The sequence below is a fragment of the Crocodylus siamensis genome, chromosome 2, assembly GCF_052110815.1.
Source record: "Crocodylus siamensis isolate JL-2025a chromosome 2, ASM5211081v1, whole genome shotgun sequence".
Taxonomy (NCBI): domain Eukaryota; kingdom Metazoa; phylum Chordata; order Crocodylia; family Crocodylidae; genus Crocodylus; species Crocodylus siamensis.
Genome location: NC_143396.1, coordinates 185,174,615 through 185,199,964, shown reverse-complemented (window position 1 = coordinate 185,199,964; position 25,350 = coordinate 185,174,615). Strand labels below are relative to the sequence as shown.

General features: G+C 41.7%; 1 protein-coding gene across 1 annotated transcript in view; it reads right to left on the bottom strand.

Moving 5' to 3' along the window:
• The window catches only part of USH1C (USH1 protein network component harmonin), a 94,508-nt gene that overhangs the window by 24,956 nt on the left and 44,202 nt on the right, over positions 1–25,350 (bottom strand). Inside the window, exons 13-20 of the mRNA XM_090032570.1 lie at positions 23,501–23,566; positions 21,852–21,976; positions 16,412–16,461; positions 11,428–11,580; positions 9,925–10,041; positions 7,191–7,688; positions 4,609–4,665; positions 2,177–2,296 (exon numbers count right to left, since the gene is read on the bottom strand). Coding sequence (XP_089888696.1) covers positions 2,177–2,296; positions 4,609–4,665; positions 7,191–7,688; positions 9,925–10,041; positions 11,428–11,580; positions 16,412–16,461; positions 21,852–21,976; positions 23,501–23,566 — 1,186 coding nt within the window. The remainder of the gene's footprint in view (positions 1–2,176; positions 2,297–4,608; positions 4,666–7,190; positions 7,689–9,924; positions 10,042–11,427; positions 11,581–16,411; positions 16,462–21,851; positions 21,977–23,500; positions 23,567–25,350) is intronic.

Sequence of the window (25,350 nt, the reverse complement as noted above, 5' to 3'; positions counted from 1 at the left end):
CAATTAGTTATTAGGCATCTTGGGACTAAAGGAAACTGACATCTGCAACATGATAATAGTTTTGAGATTTGGAAAATGTGTGTGTTTACATAATGAGCAATATGAATGGTCTCTGTGGAGGCTTCTAGTTCTTGAAGACTGATCGAAAGCAGGCAACTATACTATTTGAGCATCCTTGTCATCTTACGTCAATGCTGTGTGCTCACACAGTAAGTTCTCTTACAGAGCAACAATTTTATAACTGTATGTTCTACCCTGATTTTAATGCTGGATGAGTGACCTCCTGAGCAATTTCAAATTGCTTTGGAGAGGACAACAAATGAATTAATGATCTATTTCACACATTCCAAAGCTAAAGAAGCTTCCACGAATACATGGGCAACTGGTGCCTCCTGAGTTGGGGGAGCAACACCGGGGACGTGTCCACCCAGCAGCCTGCCGCCATGCCACCAGTGGACCCAATTCCAGGGGGGGCACTAGCGCTCTTCATGCCCCTCTACCAGCAAGAGCCCTTGCTCTCACGGGGGTACTAGTGCTCTTGGGGGTGAAGGGGGCACGTGCCCCTCCACGCCCCCCCTACGTGTTGCCTATGCATGAATACAATTGAAAGGAATATGTTGATTGGAAGGATCTTAACTAGTAAATTATAAAACTCATGTGAGGCCAGAAATTGATGTTTGTCTTATAAAAATCAGCTTGCTCAATATTGTGCATAGTAATTTCATCCCATGTATAATAAAGCAGCCCTCAGCAGACAGTCTTTGGCAAAACCAATCATTACATGGTTACTGCATCTGTTTTACTAACTGTAATGCTGGAAACTCAGACAGAAGAATAAATTATTAAAGGAGAAGCCTCAGTAGAAACAAGCCATTTTCATAAAAGACATAATTGGAGCCAAAATGCACATTAACTTTGAAGAATTCGGTATTCATAACATGAGCTTGTAATTAAAAGAAAGGAAATGGGACATTTTTCACTATTTAGGAGACCTTCCATTGGCTCCAAGGAGGATGAGATTACACTGGCTCCACTCATGCTGTCAAAAAAGAAGAGCTGCAACTCTAATTTATGCAATAGGATTACTCTCGTGAGGAAGTGCTGATAATGGTGTCAGATGTGGATCACCAGTTTTTACTTAGGTAGAACTTACATTGATTTTAACTGGAGTTTTTTCCACAAGTAAAAACTTTAAGGTTAAGTCCTCACCTTCAAAATTATGCATGATCTTTGGTGCTTTAAAAAGAGCCCAAACTACAGTCCTTGCTATAAATATTTTTTTTAGGACAGGTGCAAGATTTGGCTAAAAGTTTTTTAACTTAAGGCTGCTTACAGATGTTAAAAAACCCAGCACTTTACTTTAAACTAGGTGCACTCCCATGCTGAGCCCAGCACATGCACATTAGTTGGACCCGGCTCACCCAACATCGGTATAGATCGGGCTCTAGTGGGGCTTTTTTGGTGCTTTTATCTAATAGCTGATCAGCTATTAGATAAAAGTGCCAAGAAACTCTGCTGAAGCACCCAATCTATACAGATGCTACAGAGCCGGGTCAAAGTAACGCATGGCTTCTTCAGGTAAAGCGCAGGATTTTTTTTATTTCTTTTAACGTCTGTAAGCAGCCTAAGTAAGATCTTATCTTGATTTAGATTTAAACCAGATAGGAAAAAAATAATTTATCTGTAATCTGCTTAACAGGAAAAATCACATTATTAGTATACAGCAGGGTACGATTTAACAATGCATGTATTTTTCCTTGGGAAAGAAAGAACTATTTTATGTTTTATATATTTTAAATATGCTTTATGTTTCCTTGTAAAGGCAAAACTTAAAATTGTTAGCTTCATTACTTATAGACTTTATTTAATTTTTGATACATGAACACAGAAATGCAGGATAAATATAATGTATAACCCCCCCCCAAGAATATCTACAAGCCCTCTGAGGTAGAGCTTATTACTCTGCTATGAGATGAAGCCTAAAAATTGCCTTTGTAAGAAAGAGACTCAGTCAAGAACAGATGGAGACTTTTAGTACTTACCTCTATTGATCACTCAGAAGAAGTCAATGTGTGTTTGATACACAGAAAACTCTGACCCTTTGAAGACAACTGAGCAAGAATAAACCTCACAAAATTGCAGCACTCAGGAAAAATAAAACATTCAAAAGGCTTACCAGGGCCTCGGATTTGATTGTTGGCCTGACAATAGAATTAGACTCAGGGTGCAGCATGACTGGCTTAGAGACTACTGGTATCCCTGGTCGATGCTGGGTAGGTGGACTTGGAGCAAACTGCTATAGGGGTTCAATTTAAGAACATTATGATTGACAATGCATTTTTGTAAACCAATCATTTAAACAGAGACAATGCAATTACAATTGCTTCAGTGCTATGAACTCATGGCCATTAGTATATAAAGAAGTTTCAGAGGTACTTAATCTGACCTGTAATGCTAACTAACCAGAACACAGTATAATTACCGTTATATTTTAATAAATTACTTGTTTTCCTTAAACTTTGAGTTCACCACAGCAATGATGGAAAATTTTAACCTTGTATTTGGCACCTATCCCATAGAAGCAACTAACCAATCAACGAGGAACAGAAGAAATTCTAAACCATGACTATAAATACATAGCAAGTTTGAATGGGAATTGTGAAAGTATTACATTTCTGCTCTAGGAAGATGTGTACCATGATCCTTTAAGGAGAACTTTACCAGGTCTGTAATTACGATTATTCCACAAGAAGTATTTTAAAATGACTTATCCTAGGACTAATTGCAAACATTAGCTACAGTAGTTAGAGTCCCTTGGCTCTACAAAATACAGTAAATAACCAGAGGCATTTGAGGAATAATCATCTGGCACATACAGGCATTGAACCTCATCCTACATTTTTTACTCAGGCAAAGTTCCCACCAATGTCAATGGAAGTAATTAGTTCAGAATGGAACTCTATGGGTTTAGCTCCTGAATCAGTCCCACCAACAGTCAGTCTGGCTGACATTTCTTATAGGAAACATAATGGATCCCATATAGGAGAAGCTGCTACTATGAGAATTATATGAATGATTTCTGCTAAGCAGGTTACAACTGCCTCACCCCCTACACATTTTGTAACAGAAAAAAGGAATATTTTTAGAATTCAGAATAAAAAAGTCATAGACTTGGGTCTTTGAAACTCTTCATGGAAATTTTAGGATTACCATTATTAGAACAACATCTCTGGGAGTTGCACACTGCTGAAACTAGACTCTATAGAGTGACCTAGTGGAGATCTTGAGCACCTTTGAATCAAAACCAGCATGGATAGATGCCAGGCATATGTGTTTTCTCTCAATGTGGAACTTTCTACTATACCCTCTTAAGAAACTATTTTGGAGAGAAGAAAATGAATTTCTGTTTAATTTGTTCATCGCAAGCTACTGATGTTTGAGATGTAAAGACCTGAAGAGGATAGGAAAAGATTCTACACTAAGTACTTGGAATCACCAAGGTATTCAACAGTTCCTATCACTGACAAACCTTTCCCAGCACAAGATCCTGGAAAAACGTCTGCGCTGCTACTTTGCATAGACACTTCACATAACTGCTACACTGCACTGAACTTTATTAAAGGATCTAATCTAACTAATACAGAACAGAGACACTATTTTCCAATCAGATTTATGGCATCCATTATTCCACATTTCCTGGCAAGCCTGTGGGTGTGTAATAAGGGCTAGTGTGTCAGTCCTGTGAGCTGAAGGATCTCAGTTCTTGCTGCCCCTGGGAGAGGTAAAGATTCTCCATCAATGCCTTCTCTTCTACACAATATCTATACGTACTGTCCACTGAGGGTGGAAGCCCGTAACAGATTCCAAATATGTCACTTCATATAACCATTGATCTAAACTGGGTACGCATTTTGTTCAAGGTTTATTCAGCAGTAGCAGCCCATATGTTTCTATCACAATATGGAGTTTGAAATGGAAAACTAACTGACCATCTGTAGGGTAGCAATTGGTGAATTCTGCATGGGAAGCAGTTCAAGATAACATGATACTCATGTATTACTGGAAGTTTTGTTCACAGATTTGACCATCTTTTCTGAGGACATGTTGCTTGTAATACGACTTAATTTCTAGGTACTTTCTTATTAACACAATCCAAGTGTCGTCATGTTGTTCTATATTCAACTGTGAAACTAACACAATTTGTAATAAAAACACACAGGATTTTCTTATACACGTGCTGTTTGTCTGCCCGGACAGAAACATGCACAGAACACAGGCTACACAAGGAACACACCTGTTCTGAGCTTATATTACTAGAAGACTTTGAAATGTGACACTTCACTCTTGAGAGGGTTTTTTTTTTAATTTTGCAGGCCAGCCCTATCTCTGGCATACATAGGTGATATTACAGAGTAAGTATCCTATAAATGCTCTGAGTACTTTGCATGAAGCCACTATATAAATTTTAAGATATACTGGGCATACTTTTTGGTGATAGAATCAGACCTTGCAGCTATTTGTAGTCACCATTATTTTTAACTTCCCTGAATGAACATTACACAGGAAATTTATAAAAACTATATGCATGCTTAAAAATACATAACATACCAGTGAACTGCTGGATGCGGGTGTCATTTTGCTGACATGAGAGGTGTTTCTTAAAACCTAAACAATAATAGCTTTAGTACAGGGTTCTCACCATAGAGCTAATTATCATACTTATGTATCTCAGATCAATTCTTAATTTATCCATGAACAGTTCATGGACAAAGAACATTTAACAGGCAATTTCACTCGTATATCACTAGCAAGCAGCAGGCAAGACTTGAAATTAAATAAGCCAGGGAAGAAAGCTGCTGATACTGATAAGATCTGGAAGTCTATTTGAATAAATATTAGAAAAGCATATTTGTGAGGCTACAACAATGAATCTTTTTTCCATTAGCTTTGGCTAGGATAATAATACAACATTTTTAAAATTGGATAGATTTATTCAGTAAATCAGAAATAGCTGAGTTAATTTTTTTAGAAGATGGGATACAACCCCCCACAACTTTTTCTTAACAAAAATGTGTGTGTTTCACCACAAATATATGAACTATGCTGTTGAAATAGTAATCAGCAATAACGGGGCAGATTCTCAACCAGTTATATGTGTGAAACCCTGCAAAGACAATTGGATTATGAACATATAAAGAGAGTTGGGTTGGCTTAATATTGTATGGACTAAGAGCTAAAACCTCCTCTTGGATCCACACTTCATTGATTTTTTGAAAATAAGGCAGCTTATTTTGCTGTTTAATGAGGATTTAAAAACCTAACTTAAAGCATCCATTTTTAAAAGTACTGGCATAAATGTATATCTTAATTGCTGACAAGGTTCTCTGGGTAGATGTGATAGCTTTTATTAGACCAACTAAATATCTTAATCACTAAAATTAGATATATTATCTACCTAAGAGTTCTGCCAACCTCAGAGTTCTTACACACTACTTTAAAGCATCTGCTACTGGACACCCTCAGAGACAGAGTACTGGAACAGATGTCCAGTTCTTAGGATGGGTCCAGTTTGACCAGTCCTATATTTCTTTTTATACAGGAATTTCCTATTAACATCTATGAATCTATGAATGTTAGGGCTGGAAGGTACCTTACAAAATCATCAGGTCAAGCCCCCTTGCACTTGGGTAAGAAAGAGTGCTGGGGTCACATGACCCCAGCAAGGTGGGCATCAGGACACTTTTTGAAGATCACCAGGCTAGGTGACTGTACCACCTCTGGGGGGAGCCTGTTTCAGATTCTCAGCACTTGCATTGTAAAGAAGTTTTTCCTTATGTCCAATCTGAAGCAATCTTCAATCAGTTTGTGCCCATTATTTCTTGTCTTTCCCTGGGGTGCCTTGGTGAGCAGATGGTCCCCCAGGCCCTGACATATGCCCTTAATATAGGCTGCCACCAAGTCCCCTCTAAAGGAAAAAACAGCCTTCTATGTTTAGGCAGGAGGTAAGGATTTTTGTGGGCAATATCTTTTATTGGACCAACCATGAACAGCTGCAACATCACTTAAATACTACCACTTCTAGATTTATGTTTTTCATGTTTTTGGGGGATATGTCCTATCTGTTTCCTTTACTTGATCTCTTAGTTTCCGCCTAATGTCAATGTGTTACTGAAATTTCAATATAAACTGTGTCTGTGGAACGCTTCATTGATCTATCTGTGATTATAACAATGATTCATAATTTGCTCTTCCAATGCAATCCCATTAAATTGATTTCCAGGGAGAACTAACAAGTCATTTTGATCCTCTGTGCATATCCTTCCCCTGCCCAACTGCAATATATCCAAAATCATCATTATTCCATGTGATCATGCAAAAAACCTCACAGCAAACACAATATATAGTTTCCATGCAGAAAGTGTGCAGAAAAGTGTTACAATTCACTCAAACTATTTGAAGTTAATATGAAATATTTGCAGAAGTTTCTTTTGAAACAAAAATTCAGTATGTACCTGATGTTACAGTCCTTAAAAAAGTACAACACTGTTATAGTCAAGTCACAGAATGTTTTTCCTTTCACAATGGGATTCAATGAATGACTTTTCTTTTTAAAGACAATTCAACATGGAAGATCTTTCTTTGGGGTGAATCTAGTGAGTTCTCAATAAGAGAACAATCAGAATATTTCCTCAGAAAAAACTATATCTTTTGTTTTCAAAAAAAGGAAAACTTTTTGAATTTGTAGTAGGACTATTTCAGAACACTCCTTAAAAAGATCACTACTACTGGTGCTCAGCTGAGATTAAGAAATAGTGAATGCCTCATTTCAAGCTAAATGTTCTTGTGCATTACTGAGGAAAACAAATCAGAGTTGCATTTAAATAAAGTTATCTAGAGACAAATCTTCTATTCTACACATACATTATATCTACAGCTGCTAGAAACAACAATGCTCGTATTTTTTATAGTTGGGAGGATTGGTTTAAATGTGCCACATGATTTCTTAGCATTTAAAATTTGTTGGGGAATGGGGACAAAAGCACTATTAGATCATGCATTCTGCACATTTTTTTTTTGCATGCAGCAGATTTAGAACACACACAGAGGTAGAGTCTCCACTTGTTATTTGTACACATTGCTATCATGAGGTACATATATGCAACAAGGGGAGAAATGTAGTCAAATTATACCTTTGGACTTCGTAAGTATGTCTGTTCACTATTCTGAGAGCTAATAGGATCAAAAGTAGATCTTCCACTGTAGTTTTTGGCTTCATTCAAGGACTCTGTGGGGCCACTAGTGTAGCTGTGGTTGCCCACTCTTTCTTCTAAGAGGATGGGTGGTGGATGAAGAGATTCACTAGGTGGAGCAGACAAGGGGGCAGCTGGGGGTGGTCGAAGAGGTTGGGGTGCCTGCATCCAAGCAGATGATGAAGTCACCTGTGAAGCTGCAGAGGATGAGGGGGTTGGGCCTCTTGAAAGTGGAACATTCGATGAAGAAAGTGGATGAGCTGCAGATGATGCAGAAGGTGTGTGGGGTGACGGAGGGGGAGGTGGGACACGTTTCTTAGGTTTGTCAATCTCATCTAAATTAATATCATCAAGATCTGTGGTATGAAGCTGCAGGCCACCTGCAAACCTCCGCATTGATGTGGCAGAAGGAGAAGCAGAAGACCGTCCACTCGTCAACTAGTGTAATGACAAAAGAAATCTGTCTTAACTGTGCATCTTCTCATGAGGGGGATTCTCAAGAAGCTAATGGCATGTGCTAAGATGCAACTAACTCAGTATTATAAGCTCTCAGGTTCTTATTCACAAAATAGGCACATATATTTTTCTAAAGCTTTTTTATATACAGAAAACCCTCCCTGGTATTTCAGCTAAAATGCACAGAGTGCTGTAATAACTGCAGTTCCGAAAAAGAAAAAAAAAAACAAATTAACATTTCAGAAGGTAAAACTATAGCATAATCACAGAAAGTAAAAATCTTGCTTTCCAACAGTTTTTTTTTTTTCTAAAATGGATTTGTAGGCAGTTAAAAAGCCATGAGGCTGGAGAAATGCTTGTAAGAGCTATCAATAAGGAGAGCAGGATGGAGAATCTTTAAAAAGCACTAAAGTTTATGAAAATTAAAATAGCAGGGATTTCAGAGTTATGGTATCCTGGAAAATTCAGTTGTGCACTAGAAGCCCCTGTATGTGCCAGAGTACATTCACCTGGATGGCATGTGTGATGTAGGTGAGGTCTCAGATATCTGAGTGTGGGTGTGCATGTGAGCTGTATATGGGAAAAGGACACATGCTTGTCATTCTTAGGGATTTTCTGCTGTCTACATTCTTTTACGAACTATGCAGCTGTACAAGGTCTAGATTGTCCGTACAGAGCGTATGCCATTGAGGGGCTTATGAACCAGAGAGCAGATATAGGAATTACAAATTTTGCAGAAGTAATTAATTCAGATTTGAGGGATTCTGTATGTATATAATTCTGGTTATTACCTACAGGTCAAGCTGTTTCTGAAAGTCCAGTCAGCCAACACTCTCTTTTATCCACTATCTTGTGGACTGTGATGGGGAGTGACTACAGTGCCTCTATAGAAATTGAGATATGTATCCTACTTGTATTTGATTGTACTTCTTTAGGTGGATCTCTGTACAAAAGAATACTCTCAACTAAATTTCTCAGTACCAAAAGATACCACTATCATATTAAAATTGACATCTCTTTAGCTGATCAATAATCCCTGGGAACTGCTGCTGTTTTCATGGTAGCTATGCTATAGAAGAGTTGTTAAAAGCTCAGCTATGTTAATTCATCAGAAGCATCCTGTTTTGCTTTTTTATATCAGTTTAATTTGTTCAAGTAGTAATAGACTAATTAAGTGGTAGCACAACTATAGTACATTAAGCCTATCTTGAAAAAGGGAGGCTTTAACAATGCATGTAAGTTTGGCCCCAATATCCTGCTCCCGCCATTTCTACCAGTGAAAGAAACTAGATCCAACAGATGGACACAGTCAATACTGAATGCTTGAGGCATCTTTAGAGAATCCCAACCCTCCCATGCAGACCCTACAAAGACTCAAACACTGAAAAGCTGCATGGCTTTTGAGCCCAGGGTCAGCATGAGCAGAGGACCCAGCTGCTCTTTGGAACTTGGTTCCAAGCTGACCCAGTAATAGCCAAGTGAGAATCCCTCAAGGTCCCCTCTGCGGTTGCAGTTCCTCAGTTTTCCCCAAGGGAACTTAACAAAAATCAGCTTTCCTACTGAAGCAGCTGTGCTGGGAGGAGAGCCAGAGCAGCAGAACGGTGGGAAAGCCTCCCTGGATGTAGGTCCCTATGGTCATAAGGCCACAATCCTACTTTCTCTATCCCTCAATGTCCTTCTCTTTGAGGGGGAAGAGTTGAATGAAATCCTGCAAGCAATTCTTGTGGTGTTTTTTAAGCCTCTCCTGTAAGTGTTTTCAAGGGATGTGGTCTAGCTGTTTGTTATTCTTTGTTCTACCTAGTACTAGGATGCATTCAAAATCCTGAATATCCAGGATATCTTCTTTAAAGCAATCCTACCCAAAAAGTTCATTAGAAGATGTGGTAAAATCCTTGTATCCAGCTTCAGTATGGCTTTTTTCCAGCTACTCTAGCATAGTCGTCTAACAGTACACTGAACTGTGGTCATACTGCTTTTTCAATGGTTATAATATGGTCAAATTTACCAATGGTAATATATTTCTCAAACAAGACAATCCCTATAAAAACTGTGAGTGTCAAACAGTATGTATGTCAATCTTTAACAAACAAAGCTAAAAACAGAAAGAATGGGATAGATTCTGCTTTGTTACACTGTGTGAAATCTTACTGAGTTCACAGGAAAAAATACAAAGGCATTCAGTTATTGCAGTGATGAATAAGCAAGAGCTTGTTTTTACCTCAGGAGACTCATTCTCCACAGAGGAAATTTGTTCTAACCGTGTCTGACAAAGTCTTTCCACCCAGTGTTGCACTTTTTCTGATTCCTCTAAGTCTTCTCTCTCTGTCTCAGAGACCTTAACCATACCAGCATTGCAGAAAAAAAATTTACAAAGATAGTTACAACACACATAAGATTCAACATGGAAAATGTACTTTAAAATCTTTTTTGCAAAACTGCTTATGCTTTGGTAGTTCACTTCCTCTTTCACTTGTTCCAATAGCCTCATCCGTGAAAACCTTTACGTGCCAATGGAGTAATCTTTAAATCAACTGGACTTCTCATTAGGGTGAGAACTGATCTCATAAACTAGGAAGTGCAGGATCACATCAATATGTTTGCAACAGCACAGTTAATTTTCTTGTATGTTATTTAAGTCTCTGACACTAGAACATATTCTCTGGTAATTATAACCCCATTCAAGTCAGAGTTAGGACAGTAAAAATTTGACCCATTGTCTTTTTGACATGTCAAGAGGATACACTTTTTTTTTGAACTTATAAAAATTTAGAACCTTAGATAAGATCCTTCTATTGGAATAAGCTAAAAAGTACCACTTCCTTGTTTTCCGTTTCTGCTGACTCAGGGTTCTATTTTTCTTAAATTTGTCATATACTTATTTTGAAATAATTGTCACACCTTTAATGTTTACAGTTAGCAGAGTTTTATGCTTTATTATTTCAGTTTAAACATTCTCTCTGTATCCTTTTTTTCCTGTTAGAAATTCTTTACTTTCTACAATTCTCTTGCATGAAATTCCCATTTTTCATCTTTGTAGGCAGCTTACTTTCTCGGCAACAAAATATGAATACGTAGGAACCTTACCGAATTCATTGTGGAAGTGGACTGTGCGGCAGCTCCTTTAACCCTGCAGGTTCCCCCGTGTGCACCCCCCCATCCCCATCTATTGGCAGAGGGGCCCTGCCCCTTGCTCCTGATTGGCAGGGAAGCAAAAAACACAGTTTTAAATATGGCACTGTTTTTGCCTCCCAGCTGGTCAGCAACAAGGGGTAGGAGGGAGGTACGCAGGGGAACCTGCAAGATTTGAAGAGTTGCCATACAGCCCACTTCTGCTGTGAATTCGGTAGGTCCTTATGAATAAGAAAAGGAAAGTGGTGAGCACCATTTCCAGCATTTGCTTGGTACGTCTTCTCTGATGCAAGGTACGCTGAACATTCATAATTGGTTCTGCTGAGGTACCACCACCCTCAAACAAACAAAGTCCTCCAGTTAAGCAAGATATTTTAAATGTAATAAATAAGATGCATTTTAGTGAAACAGGATCCTCACACACATGCACAGGGCTGGAAGGGGTGGCCTGGGGGTATTTGCTTAAATACCTTACTTAGTTGGGGCCAATATTCTTGTTAGAGTCAAAAGGGGGTTTCTCCTTAGTAAGGAAAGTAGGAACAAGAAGAAGGAAATTGTAAAGAAACATAGCACAGAGCCTATAACAACATACCTCTTGTACAAGCCGGTTAATTTTCAGCTGTTTTTCTCTTTCCAACATCCCTTCTTTTTCTTTGGCAAGTTTTTGCTCAAACTCCATTTCCTTTTTATTTTTCTTCTGCTCACACATACTGTCACTCTTTGATTTCTTTTTTTCTTTCCCTTTCTGGGAAGTTTTTAATTACACAAAAGTATAGCATGTATATTTAATGGTAGTTAAAAACACCACAAACTTTCAGCTTCATTGAGCCTTCAGATACATAAGCACCTGTCTTAGAAGAATTAAATTCTCTAATATATGAGATGAAATTTGCCCCTATTCAGAGAGGTTATATGTCTTCCTGCACAGGGTCAAAGCAGTTAAATATTGTATAGGAGAGGAAAAAACTAAAGTGTGAGATATTTGGTTTGAAAGAAGTGCTACACTATTCATAAATCACTTCTTTTTAGTAAGTGCATGATACTATTCATTCCATCCAGGAAGAGCACACACCAACTACAGATGCTTCCTCAGCCTGATGAAGGATTTATGAACCCAAAAGTTTGCTAAGAATTTTTTTCCAACTATTTATTTGGTCTAATAAAAGAGATCAGATTTACCCAAAGAACCTTGTCTGATACAATGAAGGCATTTACATGATAGGTGCTTATGTATTACAGGCAGAAGTGAAAATTTTGTAAAGAGGCTTTTTTGCTTCACACAGTAAAAATACTACATGACATGTGTACTGAGAGAGAGAACACACAGTTGTAAAGAGAAATTTCAGTCATCAGAGGGAACTGAATCACCCCCAAGCAAGGAGACTATGGTGAATTTTAGGGATGACAAATGGACATTCGTGGCAGCCAAAGGATTAAAAGGTACCTCGTATGTACTGGCCCGGGGCCCAGGAGCGGCCGTGATCTCTCCTGGCTTCCAGTGCAGCAAGGGACAGGGCGCCCCCTACCATGTCAAGCAACAATCAATCTCTGGGTGTCTACGCAGGTAGTTAACCCTCAGAGTAGGTTGTTATCTCTCAAGCTACCACCCTACCATTCCTTGCCATGTCTAATCTTGCTGGCTTCAAATATTATAAAAGTCTTAATAGGAGGTTCCATACTTTTCAGTAGCCTTTTACCCAGTGCCTTGCACGGTACCCTCTTGGTGCCCCCTACTGCCCGTACCCCGTTATCTTGCCTGCCACCCGTCTCCTGATGATAGTGCACTCCCAGCCCTTTGCCCATGTGGGCTAGTGCGTGGCTCCTACCACCCCTAATACCATGCCCCAAGCCTCTCAGTTGTCCTGGACGTTGTTAAGTCTATTATCTCTTCTTGGCGGCCCTTCTCCGGGGCCTCTCCCCATATGCTCACCCTCTCCGGGCCTCTACCCACACGCTCACCCTCCCTCGGGCCTTCTTATTCCTGTGCGCCCCTACCTGGGCTTCTACCCATACGCTCGCCCTTCTCCGGGCTTCTACCCATACACTCGCACTGGGGCTTCCTATGCTCACCCCCTTCTGGGGCTTCTCAGTATGCTCACCCCCCTGGGGCTCCTTGTTCCCATGTGCCCTCCCTGGGGCTTCTACTCAGTCTCTCACCCTCTCCGGGCTTATTCTCGCGCCCGCACTGGGGCCTATGTGCGCCCTCCCTGGGGCTTACCCCAATACAATGCCGTGCGCCCTCCCTGGGGCTTACCCCAATACAATGCCGTGCACCCTCCCTGGGGCTTATCCCGATCCGAATGCCAAATCGCCCTCCCTGGGGCTTATCCCGATCCGAATGCTAATCACCCTCCCTGGGGGTCTACTCACGCCCGCGCCCACACTGGGGCCTTGCTCGCGATTCCTGCCCACACTGGGGCCTATGTGCCTCACGCTCCCCGCGCTCTGGGGCTCAGGTGGCCATAGCTGTGCCTGGCCCCCAGACCCGCCTTCCTTGGGTCACTCACCCGCACTGGGCTCCTTGCCCCACTCGACACTGCCCCACTGGGGCCGGGGTCTATGCAAACCCCAAAACGCAGCACCCTCTCTGGTGCCAGGAACCCCCATGCTACTGGGGAGCTCCCCTGAGGCCTCCTCCAACCCCTACAGCCTCTCCCGGTCCTCCGGTGTAACAATAAACAAAACCCATAAGCCAATCAGCTGCAACACAAACTTAGGCCTCCTGGCCAAACTCTAACCCTAAGCCCTCAGGCTCATCAACATTACCATCCCGGCCAGGGATCCTCTGCCTGGTATTCTCCACCTAAGCTACTCAGGTCATCAGGCTTCTCATGCTCTGCTTACTCCCACAGAGCTCCATCTTCTACAACTGCCAGAGGGGAACTGACCATGTCTTGTGTAGAACTACCTTGGCCTCAGCCTAGTGCTACTGAACTGAACTTTATATAGGCCAGGCCCTGCCCCCTCCTGGTTCAGCTGACCTCAGTGGTTGCCCCAGCAACCCACAGATTTGCTCCCAATGGGAACAGCCTGGTACTCCCTGCTCCATGGGAGCTCCTGCTCTTCTCTGCCCCCTGCAGCAGCCAGGGGAGCTCCAGGTTCCCCAGGCACTAGCTTGGGGGATGGCAGGGGGCACAGGGCTAGTCCCAGCAGGCATGAGGCCAGGAGAGAACTGCTAGCTGCAGTGGCAGCTGTCTCCTGGCCCCATGCACACTGGAAAAGGACCTGATGTGCATGGCGCCAGGAGAGAGCTGCCCCTGCAGCCAGCAGAGCTCTCTCGGCCCCATGCCTGTGGGGGGACACAGCTGCCAGGAAGCCCCCCAGCCAGGAGCTGTCCTGAATGTGGGATAGCTGCCAGTGAGCCTCCTGCTGGGTAGGTGGGAGGAGGTGGGGGAGAAATGGGGCTCACCAGCATCTGCCCTGTTTGGTAGGGAGCTGGCTGCTTCGGGTAGTAGGTGGAGGCTAGGAATCCAGCCCTCACCTGTCCCCCAGAGCAGCCCCACATGGTGCATGCTATGTTCCAGGGGACAAATGAGAGCTGGATTCCCAGCCCCGACTCACCCTCCAGAACAGCCAGCTCTGAGCCAAGAGCTGGGACAGGAGGCAGAAAGCTCCCCAGTCCTGGCGTTGACTGGCTCCCAGCTCTTGGGGGAGCTGAGCAGGACCAGGACCAGGGAGGGAGCTCCCTATCCCCTGTGGCCCCCTGCTGCTTAGGCTGACAAGGAGCAACTTTTTCAGCGTTTACATGAATATTACTCCGCAGTATCTACTGCGCAGTAAATGGTGCACATGGGTAGACACTGCCACTTTACTGCGTAGTAGATTGGTTTATTGCACAGGAAAGTATCTCATGTTGACATACCCACTGTGCAATATACTTCAAGAGAATTGCATTAGGCTTTTATTAATATTTTCAAATTGTTTTAAAGGCTTAGAAAAGCAATGTAGATGCTTAAAGAATATCAGTGTAGAGGTGCACAGGGGAGTCATTTATTTATACTAACAAGTTAACACTTTTAAAACAGAATCATGTTTTTCTCTTACATAACCTAACTATATAAATGGTGGTCATTTGCATAGGGAAATAACTCTGGCATCTCTCCTCTGGCAGGGTAGTAAAATAGAATCCTCTATATCAGAGGTGGCCAACATTTTTGCCAGACATGACACAAATTAGCCTTGCACCCTTTCTGAGCGCTTCCTGTGCCCTGTGCTCTCTGCTTCCCTGTGCTCCCTGTTTGATTTGCTGCTCTGATGCCTGCTTCCTTTCCTGTGTTCCCTGACAAAACTGCTACTTTGCTTTCTGCTTCCTCCACTACCTGCTCCTGTGTACCCTGCTCCTTCCCTGATCTGCTGTGGGCCACACACAGAGACTGTGCACCACTTGTGGCATCCATGCTGCAGGTTAGCCACCCCTGTTCTAAATAGTGTCCATGATCGATGAAGCTGACATTTAAGTTGTTATCCTGACTTCAATGCAGGATTTGGCCATATGATGGCACCACCAGTTCTGAACATCAACCAGTTAGACCAGGTGTTTTCAACCTTTAAGGAGTGTACCCCTTATGGTGGCAGTGGCCAGACAGCGAGTGGGGGGGAGAGGGTGGCAGCAGCTGGACACGGAGCTGGGCGGGAGGTGTGGGGGGCGGTGCACACAGTGGCAGCTGCCATGTGCAAATTCCCCCCAGTCCCCCCACTGTGTCTGGCCAGCTGGGTGGCACCTGTGCAGCCTGCAGAGGGGAGCCACTGCCCTCCCCCCTCTCTCCCAGTGCTGCTCCTGGGAGGTGGCGGCGCGGGATGGTGGTGCTCTGTCCCTGCCTGCCCATGCATACTCCCAAGCACCTTTCCAAGTACCCCTGGGGGGTATGTGTACCCCCAGCTGACAACCTCTGGGTTAGGCAACAATGGCAGAAGGTCTGTAAGTGTCAAAAGATATTGGAAACAGAAAGTGAGAACAGGAATAGGATGTTATTTGAAACAGTATTGAATGACTTAAAGGTAATACTTCAAACCATACTATCCTTGTATTAAACTTTAGAAGCATGTTTTGATTATCTTCATCCATTATGTGTGAAATTTATTCCTGCACAAAAGCCTACTCACCACTTAGGACACCACTTACTGGGAGATTTTTAAAAGCAATAATAGAAACTAAGCTTTCAATTCTCACTGAATTTCTGCTTCTGGAAGATCTCTGTTAAGCACTATTTTGATGGCTTACAAATAGTGTGAGATTCGTGCTGTCTACCCTATTGACTCAGACAAACAATAGGATGAGCATCTCCTGCAAGAAGCTGCCAGCTCTCAATTTCCCTTGAAATCACTCAGTACTTCAAAAGGATCAGACCTTACAGGCGCACTCCAGAAAAACCCATCTACACATGCATATATTAAGTAAAAATAATTTGAATTTTCTGAGTCCATGTGATGTAAAGAAGCTTGATACATGCTGCAGTGGTTACAAATAAATGTACACTTATTATACCATTTATTTGAAGAATGATAAGAGAGAGAGGAGGAAAGGTAAACACAAAACCCACAGCAAACTCTAATTTACACCTCTATATGCTGTATACCTTGCGGATTGTTGGAAATTTTCCTTCATACCGATAAAACCATCCAAAAGCTATAAAAATGCAAAGAAAAGTGTTTGTTGAAGAAAAGTCCAATATTGGTTTAGAACAACCCAGATATACTCGCAACAGGTTAAAAACTATTTCAGAGGTAAAAACAAAACTTTGGTAAGAAATGGCAATTACTTTTTAACAGCATTGATCAAAAGGCTTTATATGTACATGTACTGATATGTTCAGCTTAATTTTTATTGATATATTTTATATGAGCTAATTATTCAAGACACACAGTCACTCTTAGTGCTATAATTTACAGTCTTACCCAATGCTTTAGAGTGATCATGACAATCTTTTAGCCATAACTTACTGAACAAAATCAAGTTATTGATTAAACAACATTCAAGCTTGCGTACTACAGAGAAACACTGAGAGAAAAAAAATCTCCATTTCTCAATCTTTATGTTCTTTTAAAAATACTTTCCTAAAAGCTACATCCTTAAAGTAAAAATAAACAGCCATGTAGAACAATACAAAGAATCCAGTGGCTTATTAATAAATATGATGTTGATAAATAACACTATCAATTACACTGATTTCTCATTTTTGTTCTTCTCCACAGTCTTTGCATTCATTTCAGGTATTTCTGGAGAACAATAATGGCAATATATATTCTCAGCTCTGTAACTATGTTAGCATTTACTATTCAAATAAAACGGACACTATCCTATCCATGAAGTAGAGAAAAATAGGAAGCACTCAGTTCAGTGTCAAAACAGACTGTCAGGAGGAAGTGAAGTATAGGAAGAATCTGAATCAGGACAGGAAGTTATGGCTGAACAGCAAACCTGTTTGTCCTGCTTCATGCTCATTCCATCCATGTCATCTGCTGTAAGCTGGTCACGTGCAACTCCCTTTAAATCTACTAAAGAAACAAAGGGGGAAGGAAATAAGGAGACAGAAATGAGAGTGCAACTAGAGGCTTCCATGAAATAAAGAAGAAGCAACGATGTGAGGCTTTTCATGCCATTACAATATTAGGTACATCAGGAATTATCTAAATGAAATAAAGGATCTCCAAGCAGCTTCAAGCACCTGCAGTGCACTGAAGCTGGAGGAGGATCGTGGTGGGGGAGGATCATGGTGACTACTCACAAATTTGACCATCAACAATGATCTGGTCCAGATTAAAAGGAAAACACTATCCCTTCCCCTTCCTAGAAAACAGCAATATTATATTTATATGACAATACTACCCAAATTGTGGCACAGATCTAGGAAGGCATGCAGTCAGAGAAAGACCTTGCCTCCAAGTTTGCAATCTAAACAGACAAGCGAGAGAAAGGAAGTGTCATCCTCCCTGTTTTAGCCGGGGAATCGAAGCACAAAATTAAGCAACTCGTCCAAAGTCATGCAGGAATGCTGTGGCAGAGTCAGTAATGGAACCCAGATCTCCCGATCTCCAGGGCTAGGGACAGACATTCAAAAAGCCTGAGCCTGAATTGATTCAATCTTTGCAGGTTAGTTTAACTTGCCTAGACTGAACCAATTTGCAAGTGCACAGACATTCAGGAAATACAGAGACATGTCTGCATTGGCTCAGGCCAGAAGCTGGAGGGTGCTAGAACGCATCTTCGGCTGCAGGGAATCTGTGATATCGGGAGGTGAGAGGGGTGGCGTGGCCAGCCCTGGCAGTAGCCTCAAGTGAACTGGCCCTGTCCCACTGCCACGGATCCAAGCCAGTGTCTGCCTGGGACTCTCCCCTCACTGTTCCAGCAGCTGGGGTGGGGGACTCTGCTCTGCAGCCCCCTGGGGGCAGAGGGGGATAAACCCCCTCCCTGCCATGCCAGCCAGCATCTGGCCACACCCCTGCTACCCCCACCACTGGATTTAGTTTTTTAGTTAAAAACAAGCTTCAGAGCACTTCCACTGCCTTCAGAGAGCTGAACCACTCTTACCGCTAACGCACAACAATTCTATGAAAAGTTACAGTGTACAAATGGCACCTTATTACATAGGAGATTTGTTCCCTTGACAAATCCTACTAAGAAAAAATGGCCACTGACTTAAATGGAGTTTTGGACTGTAGAGAGTGTACAATTTGGGCTATAGATCTGCAGTGGTGGGAAAATGACAAGAAGGGAATAACAGGGAGGAGAAAAGAAGTAAGGACAACAGGAAGGAATTAAATAACAGAAAAGTAAAGAGCATGTGCATCAAAAAACCTCTTGTAACCCATCTAGGAGACATGGACATTTGTTCCACTCTAGTGATTAGTCCAAGTAGGTTGCTAATGAATCTGCTTGACAAGCTGGCAAATGGACTTGAGCCCCTGACCCAGAAACACTTACAAACATGTTTAAATAAAACCATAAGAGTAGGCCCACTAAGAGTGAGCCTGACAGCCTCCTCATTTTCTTAAAGTTAAGCAGGTGCCTACGTTCTTTGTGCATAAGATACAAGACCTACAGAAGTATTTGCTGAAACCAGGCCTTACACATTTTTACAAGGTGCAAAAGCGTGGCATATTAGTTACCAGATGACATGACTTATTTAGGGGCCAAGTATTTAGTCATGGGACAGAATGTTCATGCAGTCACAAACGAGCTTGCATTATACATGAAAAAGATTCATATTAGTGCATGAAAAACAAATATCGTATTTGGATGATTCACTCTTCCAAATCCAGGATGACTATGAACTTAAGATGACACCTCAATAATTCATTCTGTAAATGGAAAATTACAAATTTCTTATAATTTTCCATTTACAGAATCTAATTGCTGGACACTTGACTTAAACTTGCCCCCAACAATGGTGGCTCGGGGGAAAAACAGGCAGCCTGCCCGCTGTTATTTACCCCCCATCCCTGTGCCCTGCCACCTGTTTCCATACCTGATCCTCAATCCACACTGCCACTGCCTCCAGATCTTCAGTGCCTCCCAATTCCCCAAATTTCCACTGTTGCCTAATATCATGCCCAATCCCTGATACCTTCATACCCTCATTACCTCCCAATCCCCCTGCCTAATTCCCTAGACTGCCACCCACCCCCAGATCTCATCTGCTGCCCAATCCACTGCGTGTTCCATGACATTCACTACTGCTTGATCCCTGACACATGCTGCTGCTCCATCCCCATCCCCTTGATCCCGATGCGTGCTACTGCCCTATCCCTGCCTGTTCTCTAACCCCCTACTGCCACCTAAGCCCTGGCCCTAGCCAGTGGCTCCTGACCCAACTCACAGCTGCTGCTGACTCTTGGCAGCCGCAGCAGCCACAGCAGTAGCAACTGCAGCAACAGCAGCTCTGGTCACAGTTCCAGCCTGGTGCAGGCAGAGGCTGCATCTCGGGCCTGGGCATGGGGCTGAGCTGGTGCCAGAGCCAGAGCACTGGTACTCAACTTCAAGATGAGGCTTGTTTTTCCCTGTGCTAAATGAGGAAAAAAACTTCATCTTGGATTCAAGTAAATACAGTAATAATGATGAAATCTAGTTCTTACATTATGCTCTTTATGAATAGCTCTCAAAAGCACTCTGCAGGAGGCAAGTAACATCACCCCTATTTAACCAAAGAGGAAACTGGGGCATGGAGAACAAAGTGATTTCCCAAGGTTACCCCACTTGCCCTTTTGGAAGAATGGTAGCTACAAAGTAACTATTGAGTAGATAAATGGCCTGTTTCGACACATGTGTTTCTCTCTTGGGTGACCATAAGAAGCTTCCATCACCTGAGTCCAAAAAAGCTAAACTGCTAAAACTAGTCACATATAGGCATTTTCTTTTTCTTGGGAGAGTTGTTGGTCTCTCAGAAGAAAACATGAGTGTACAGATGTTCAAGACTTGGACTGCTGCAAGAGTAAAATAACTTGGAAGCAACCAGTGTTAAATCACTCTCACCTGGGACAGTGAATGTCTGTACAACTTACGCTTCTAAAAGAAGTCACAGCACAGTCCTCTAGCATCCCAGGATACACTTCTCCTATTTCTTCCTCACTTACCCCAATAGTATGCAACTCTGGCTGGACTCCACGGACATTTATACACATACTTTTTTGTCTTGCAATGCACTGGAGATCTGCTGCTTTGAAGCAGACTTGATTAATTGAATTCGCTCTCCATACAAGCTGACACACATTGCACTGCATCACATGCAGTTGTATAAGCAGCAAAATGCACACCAGCATACAGAAAATGGTGGCAGTGCACTTTTGAACTAAAACACCTCTGTGTTTTAGTTCAAAAGTGCAGTGCCATCATTTTCTCAGCGCTGACACACATTTCACTGCTTATACAACTACAAGAGTTGCAGTGACACTTACATGTGTAAGAATGCCCTACTACTCTAGCCAAGTAGGAAGCAGAACGATCTCACTTTGTGCTACAGGGAGACGCAGGCTGACTCTGAGCAGTCTGGGTCGGCCAATCAGGGTTTCCCTGTGCACTGCTGCCATCTGTTGCTAGGCAGACTGCCATCTGTTGCTAGGAGCACTGTCTAGTGAGGGGTTCTACCCCTCTGAGCCAAAAATATGAATTCCATATATATAAAGAAAACATAAGAGAGAGAGAGAGAGAGAGAGGGAGACTACCATCTTCCCATTCTCCCCAACATGAACTGAGCATCCACTTACTCCATCTCAGTTTGAAAGCCAACTATTAAATTTCTACTGTCAACCACTCCATTTCCCCAAGATCTCTCCCAGGTTAGACACCAATCATGAAAATGATGACTGCATAGCTGATTACTCACTAGATATGGAGTTAAAATACTGACATTGGGCTCTGAGGTAACAAAATGCCCATAAATCCTGTAATCTATTATGCAGAAAATATTTTCTTCATAGACATTAAATTAGAGCATGTAGCACATTTTATGAAATTTTCTCAGATTCACACATACATGTGCATACATCCAGCATATAAGCATTTGGGGCAGACGTTCATAAAACAGCTTAACTCCCATTGAGCATCAGGGTTTTTTTTTTTGGTTTTTTTTTTTAAGTGTTCAGCATAAAAGTATCTCCAATTGAGAGCAGTTCAGTGAAAATCATACCATTACTACCTAGGAAATCTGCCAGAGGTTGACATTATCTGAAGCTTACAGAACCTGCTGAATAAAAATAATATGGACAACAGCAAAGTAAACCTCTCCTCAGTCCTGGCTGGGAAGACTCACTATCTCTAGGTGGGATAGCTCAGTTTCCAGGCCAACATATTTTTTGCGGAGGCTGTAAAAAGGCTTATAGTTAAGCCTGGTGGTGGGACTTGTAACCTAGATACCACTAAGCATTCATCTCATAGGTTTGCAAACAATCAAGAAGTATTAACCTTTACTCATGTCTATAACGTACTGAAATTGAACTGGTGAAATATTCTATATATCCAAGACAGATACTGTTCCTCCAGCACCATTTTCCTTAGTGAACAGGACAGAATCTGTTGCTTACCTCTGTGTTTAGGAGAAGGGGCACGGTGAACTTCAGCAGTCACAGTTTTTACAGTTTTAGGTGGCTCTTTAGGTGCCCAGTCCTCTTCCCATTGTTTCTTAAATTTCTCTTCCTCTGCTGTTATCCTAACAAACACAAAACATATTGCTTAATGTTCTGATTTTTAAAATATTACGTAATTCAAAGAATATTTTGTTACTTTTGAATACAAATTATTTCCATCCAATTAATTTAAAAAGCATAACTCTTATTGTATATATATGTGTCTACTCTTTTATTCACCAACAGAACTAATGCACATGACTTATGGTAAAATGTGTGCAAATCTGCTAACTAGCCATTTTGATGCTGTTTATGGCCTATAACAATGGTTTTCTCAATAAACTAGATGGGGGAAAGGTTCATAGAAGTTGAAGGAAATTCAAGTCCCTGCAATTACATATGCACAGTAACCACATGAACTGGTCTGACGTCACACTGGGGTATGCTCTGGAGAAGCCAATTCTCAGCACCCTTGACTGATTTTAAGGCCAGGAGAAACACTTATGGATCCTCTAGTCTGACTGCACAAGGCAAGTTAAAGAACTTAAAACTCCCTCAACAATTTTTATATGAGCTTCTGTTTGAGCTGTAAAATCTCTTTTAGAAAGCTATCTTGTCTTAACTTAGAGATGCTAGGCTGAAGCTGGATAAAAACCAAGGTAGGGTGGCACCTTATAGACCACCTGGTTCAGACAAGCATAAGCTTTCACAGACAACAGCTTACATTGTCAGATGCATCAGATGCCCATGAAAGCTTACGCCTCTCTGAATCAGTTAGTCTCTAAGGCTGTCTATACAGGTGCTCTGGGGGTGAGGCAGGGATGGAGACAGCGAGAGCTGCTCTAATTAAAGTGCCTGGAGCGTCATGTGTATCAGTGTCCCTGGAAGCAAATGCTGGAAAATTCAATTCTTCTCTAAGTGAGCGGAATCATAGAAAATTAGGGTTGGAAGGGACCTCAGGAGGTCATCCAGTCCAACCCTTCACTCAAAGCAGGACTATCCCTAGCTAGATTATCCCAGCCAGGGCTTTGTCTAGCCAGGTCTTAAAAACCTACAAGGATGGAGAGTCCATAACCAGCGTTCCCTCTAAGCTGTACGGTGTGCGTAGCCACGCAGGCATGCTCATACAGCACTGTCAGGCGTGCCTGCGTAACCACACATGCCGCACAGCTTAGAGGGAATGCTGTCCACAACCTCTGAGTTTTTACCACTCTCCTAGTGAAAAAGTTTTTCCTAATATCTAGCCTAAACTTCCCTGCTGCAACTTAATACCATTGCTTCTTGTTCTGCTATCTGCCACTACTGAGAACAAGCAGGCTATTATAAATAATACATTTCACCTGGTTGAGTAATAATTTAGAGCTTTACTGAATTTTTTTCACCTGTTCATCCAAGTTTGCAGTTGACAAAAGTGGGAAAAGGAAAGGAAAGGAAAATCAGCTTTCTATTCTTCACTGAAATTTTTTTTGTTAGAAAGAAAAAAACTAGCAAAGATTTGCATATTGACAAAACAGGAATGTTTGCTTAAAAGATGTTGCCAGAATTATTTTCATGAGGTCTAGTATACTTAACTAGCCATTATTTAGTGTACCTAGGCAATTACTTACTGTCCAATTTCTTTATGATATCTTTCTTCTTCCTCTGCAGTCTTCTGAGTCATCTCCTGTTTTCTTCTGCAAAACAGAGCAACTGGCATACTATGATAAAAATACACCACCCTTGTGCATAGATACAACATAAAACAAATTAAATACACAGATGAGAAAACCTTGCACTGGGATAATCTGAATTGTAAGATACCAAAAGCTTATTTTACAAACTCTGGCCCTCATTGCCTCAGTTCAGAAGCCTCAGGGCCTCTATGGACAGAGGCAGGTCTTCAAATTCCCTGTCAACTACCTTCAGAATTCATTCTTCATTGCTCAATGAGCTCTTTATGATATTTTTGATTCTGTGCAGTTCATCCTAAAGATAAATGGACACTGGAAAGTAATACTCAGTGTTTTTTCCCATTACAAGCATAGAAGAATGGCTTCTTTCTAAGTGGACTGGCAACTAGGAGGCAGAATGGCCTATCAAATGCAAGGCAAATTGCCACAATTGCAACTTTAAACCAGAGGTCCAAAATGAATTAATGCTGTAATTTTGCTAACCAAGGAAAATAGAAGCTAAGGAACCATATGCTTTGTTACAAAATTGGGAATGGAAGAGGCACGAGAGATTTTGAAAAAATATGTACAAAAATAATATAGACACATTCCTCTTTCTAATCCCGTAAACAAAATAAAGGAGAGGTGCTAAATGCATATGGCTTAACGATGTACTGATGTGAAAACATCCAGTACTGGCAGAGTAGGATTCATTCTGCTTACTGCCAAAGTATTGTGTACAATATAGGAAAATATTTTATTATTCAAAGAGTCACTAAGTTCAGAGACATATTTGTGATGATTTTCTATTTTCACAGATTTAGACAACTTTAGGAAAGGTGTCTAAGCTTTTAGTAATAAACTTGTAGGGTAAACTTCAGAAAAATTACAACATCTGCAAAGGCCACATATATTAAATCAATTTCTGAATCAATGACCGTTAAGTGTCCAAATACCTTTAAAAACATGATCCTTAGTCATTTCCCCTACTTGCTTGTGTGAAATTTGCAAATTATGGTTGTACAAAAAAACCTGATTTTTCATTTGGAGCCTAAACTACAAGGGAGGCTGCCATTGACCCAAAATAAAAATGCCTCAATTTTTTTGCCAAAACAAACTTACCCCAATTTTTAAAATGTTCTAGTTTGATTCTGTGAATATGGTCTCAAAACTTTACTTAGGAAAAAAAAAAAGAATTGGTATATTTTCATAGCTTTGGGGATGCTCTATTCCATGCTGGCTCAGGAAGTATGTGAGGCAAGGATTTCTTTAGTTGTAGTTGGGAAAGACTTAGACAAGCTTTCAAATACGAGACATTTTTCTTCAGGCCAGAGGAGACAGCTACCCAGAGACAGTACAGTATTTACTTGAAATATAAGAAGAGGTGTTTTTTCCCGCACAATCAGTATGGGGAAAAAAACTCATTAAGTTATATTCGCACACAAAGTGGAGGAGGGAGCAGGTAGCTGTTGCAGCTCTGACTCTGCATCCCCACCCCAACTTCACCTCTGTAGCCAGACAGGCTCCTACTTGCCTCCACATGCGGCTTCCCATCGGAGAGCTGAAAGTCCCACGTGGAGGCACTGAGACAGCTGGCCTGGCCCAATGGTACACAGCCCATACCCCCACCCTGAACCTCATACACACCTCCACACTCACCCACAAACCCCATGTCGACCCCCTCCTGCAGGCAGCAGCTCCTCTCCCCACTTACCCAACTGTCTAGCCGCACAGCTCTGTGCCTCCACAATCATGGAGTTGGAGGCACAGAACCCGCCACAGTTAAATTATGTACAATTATGCAGTTA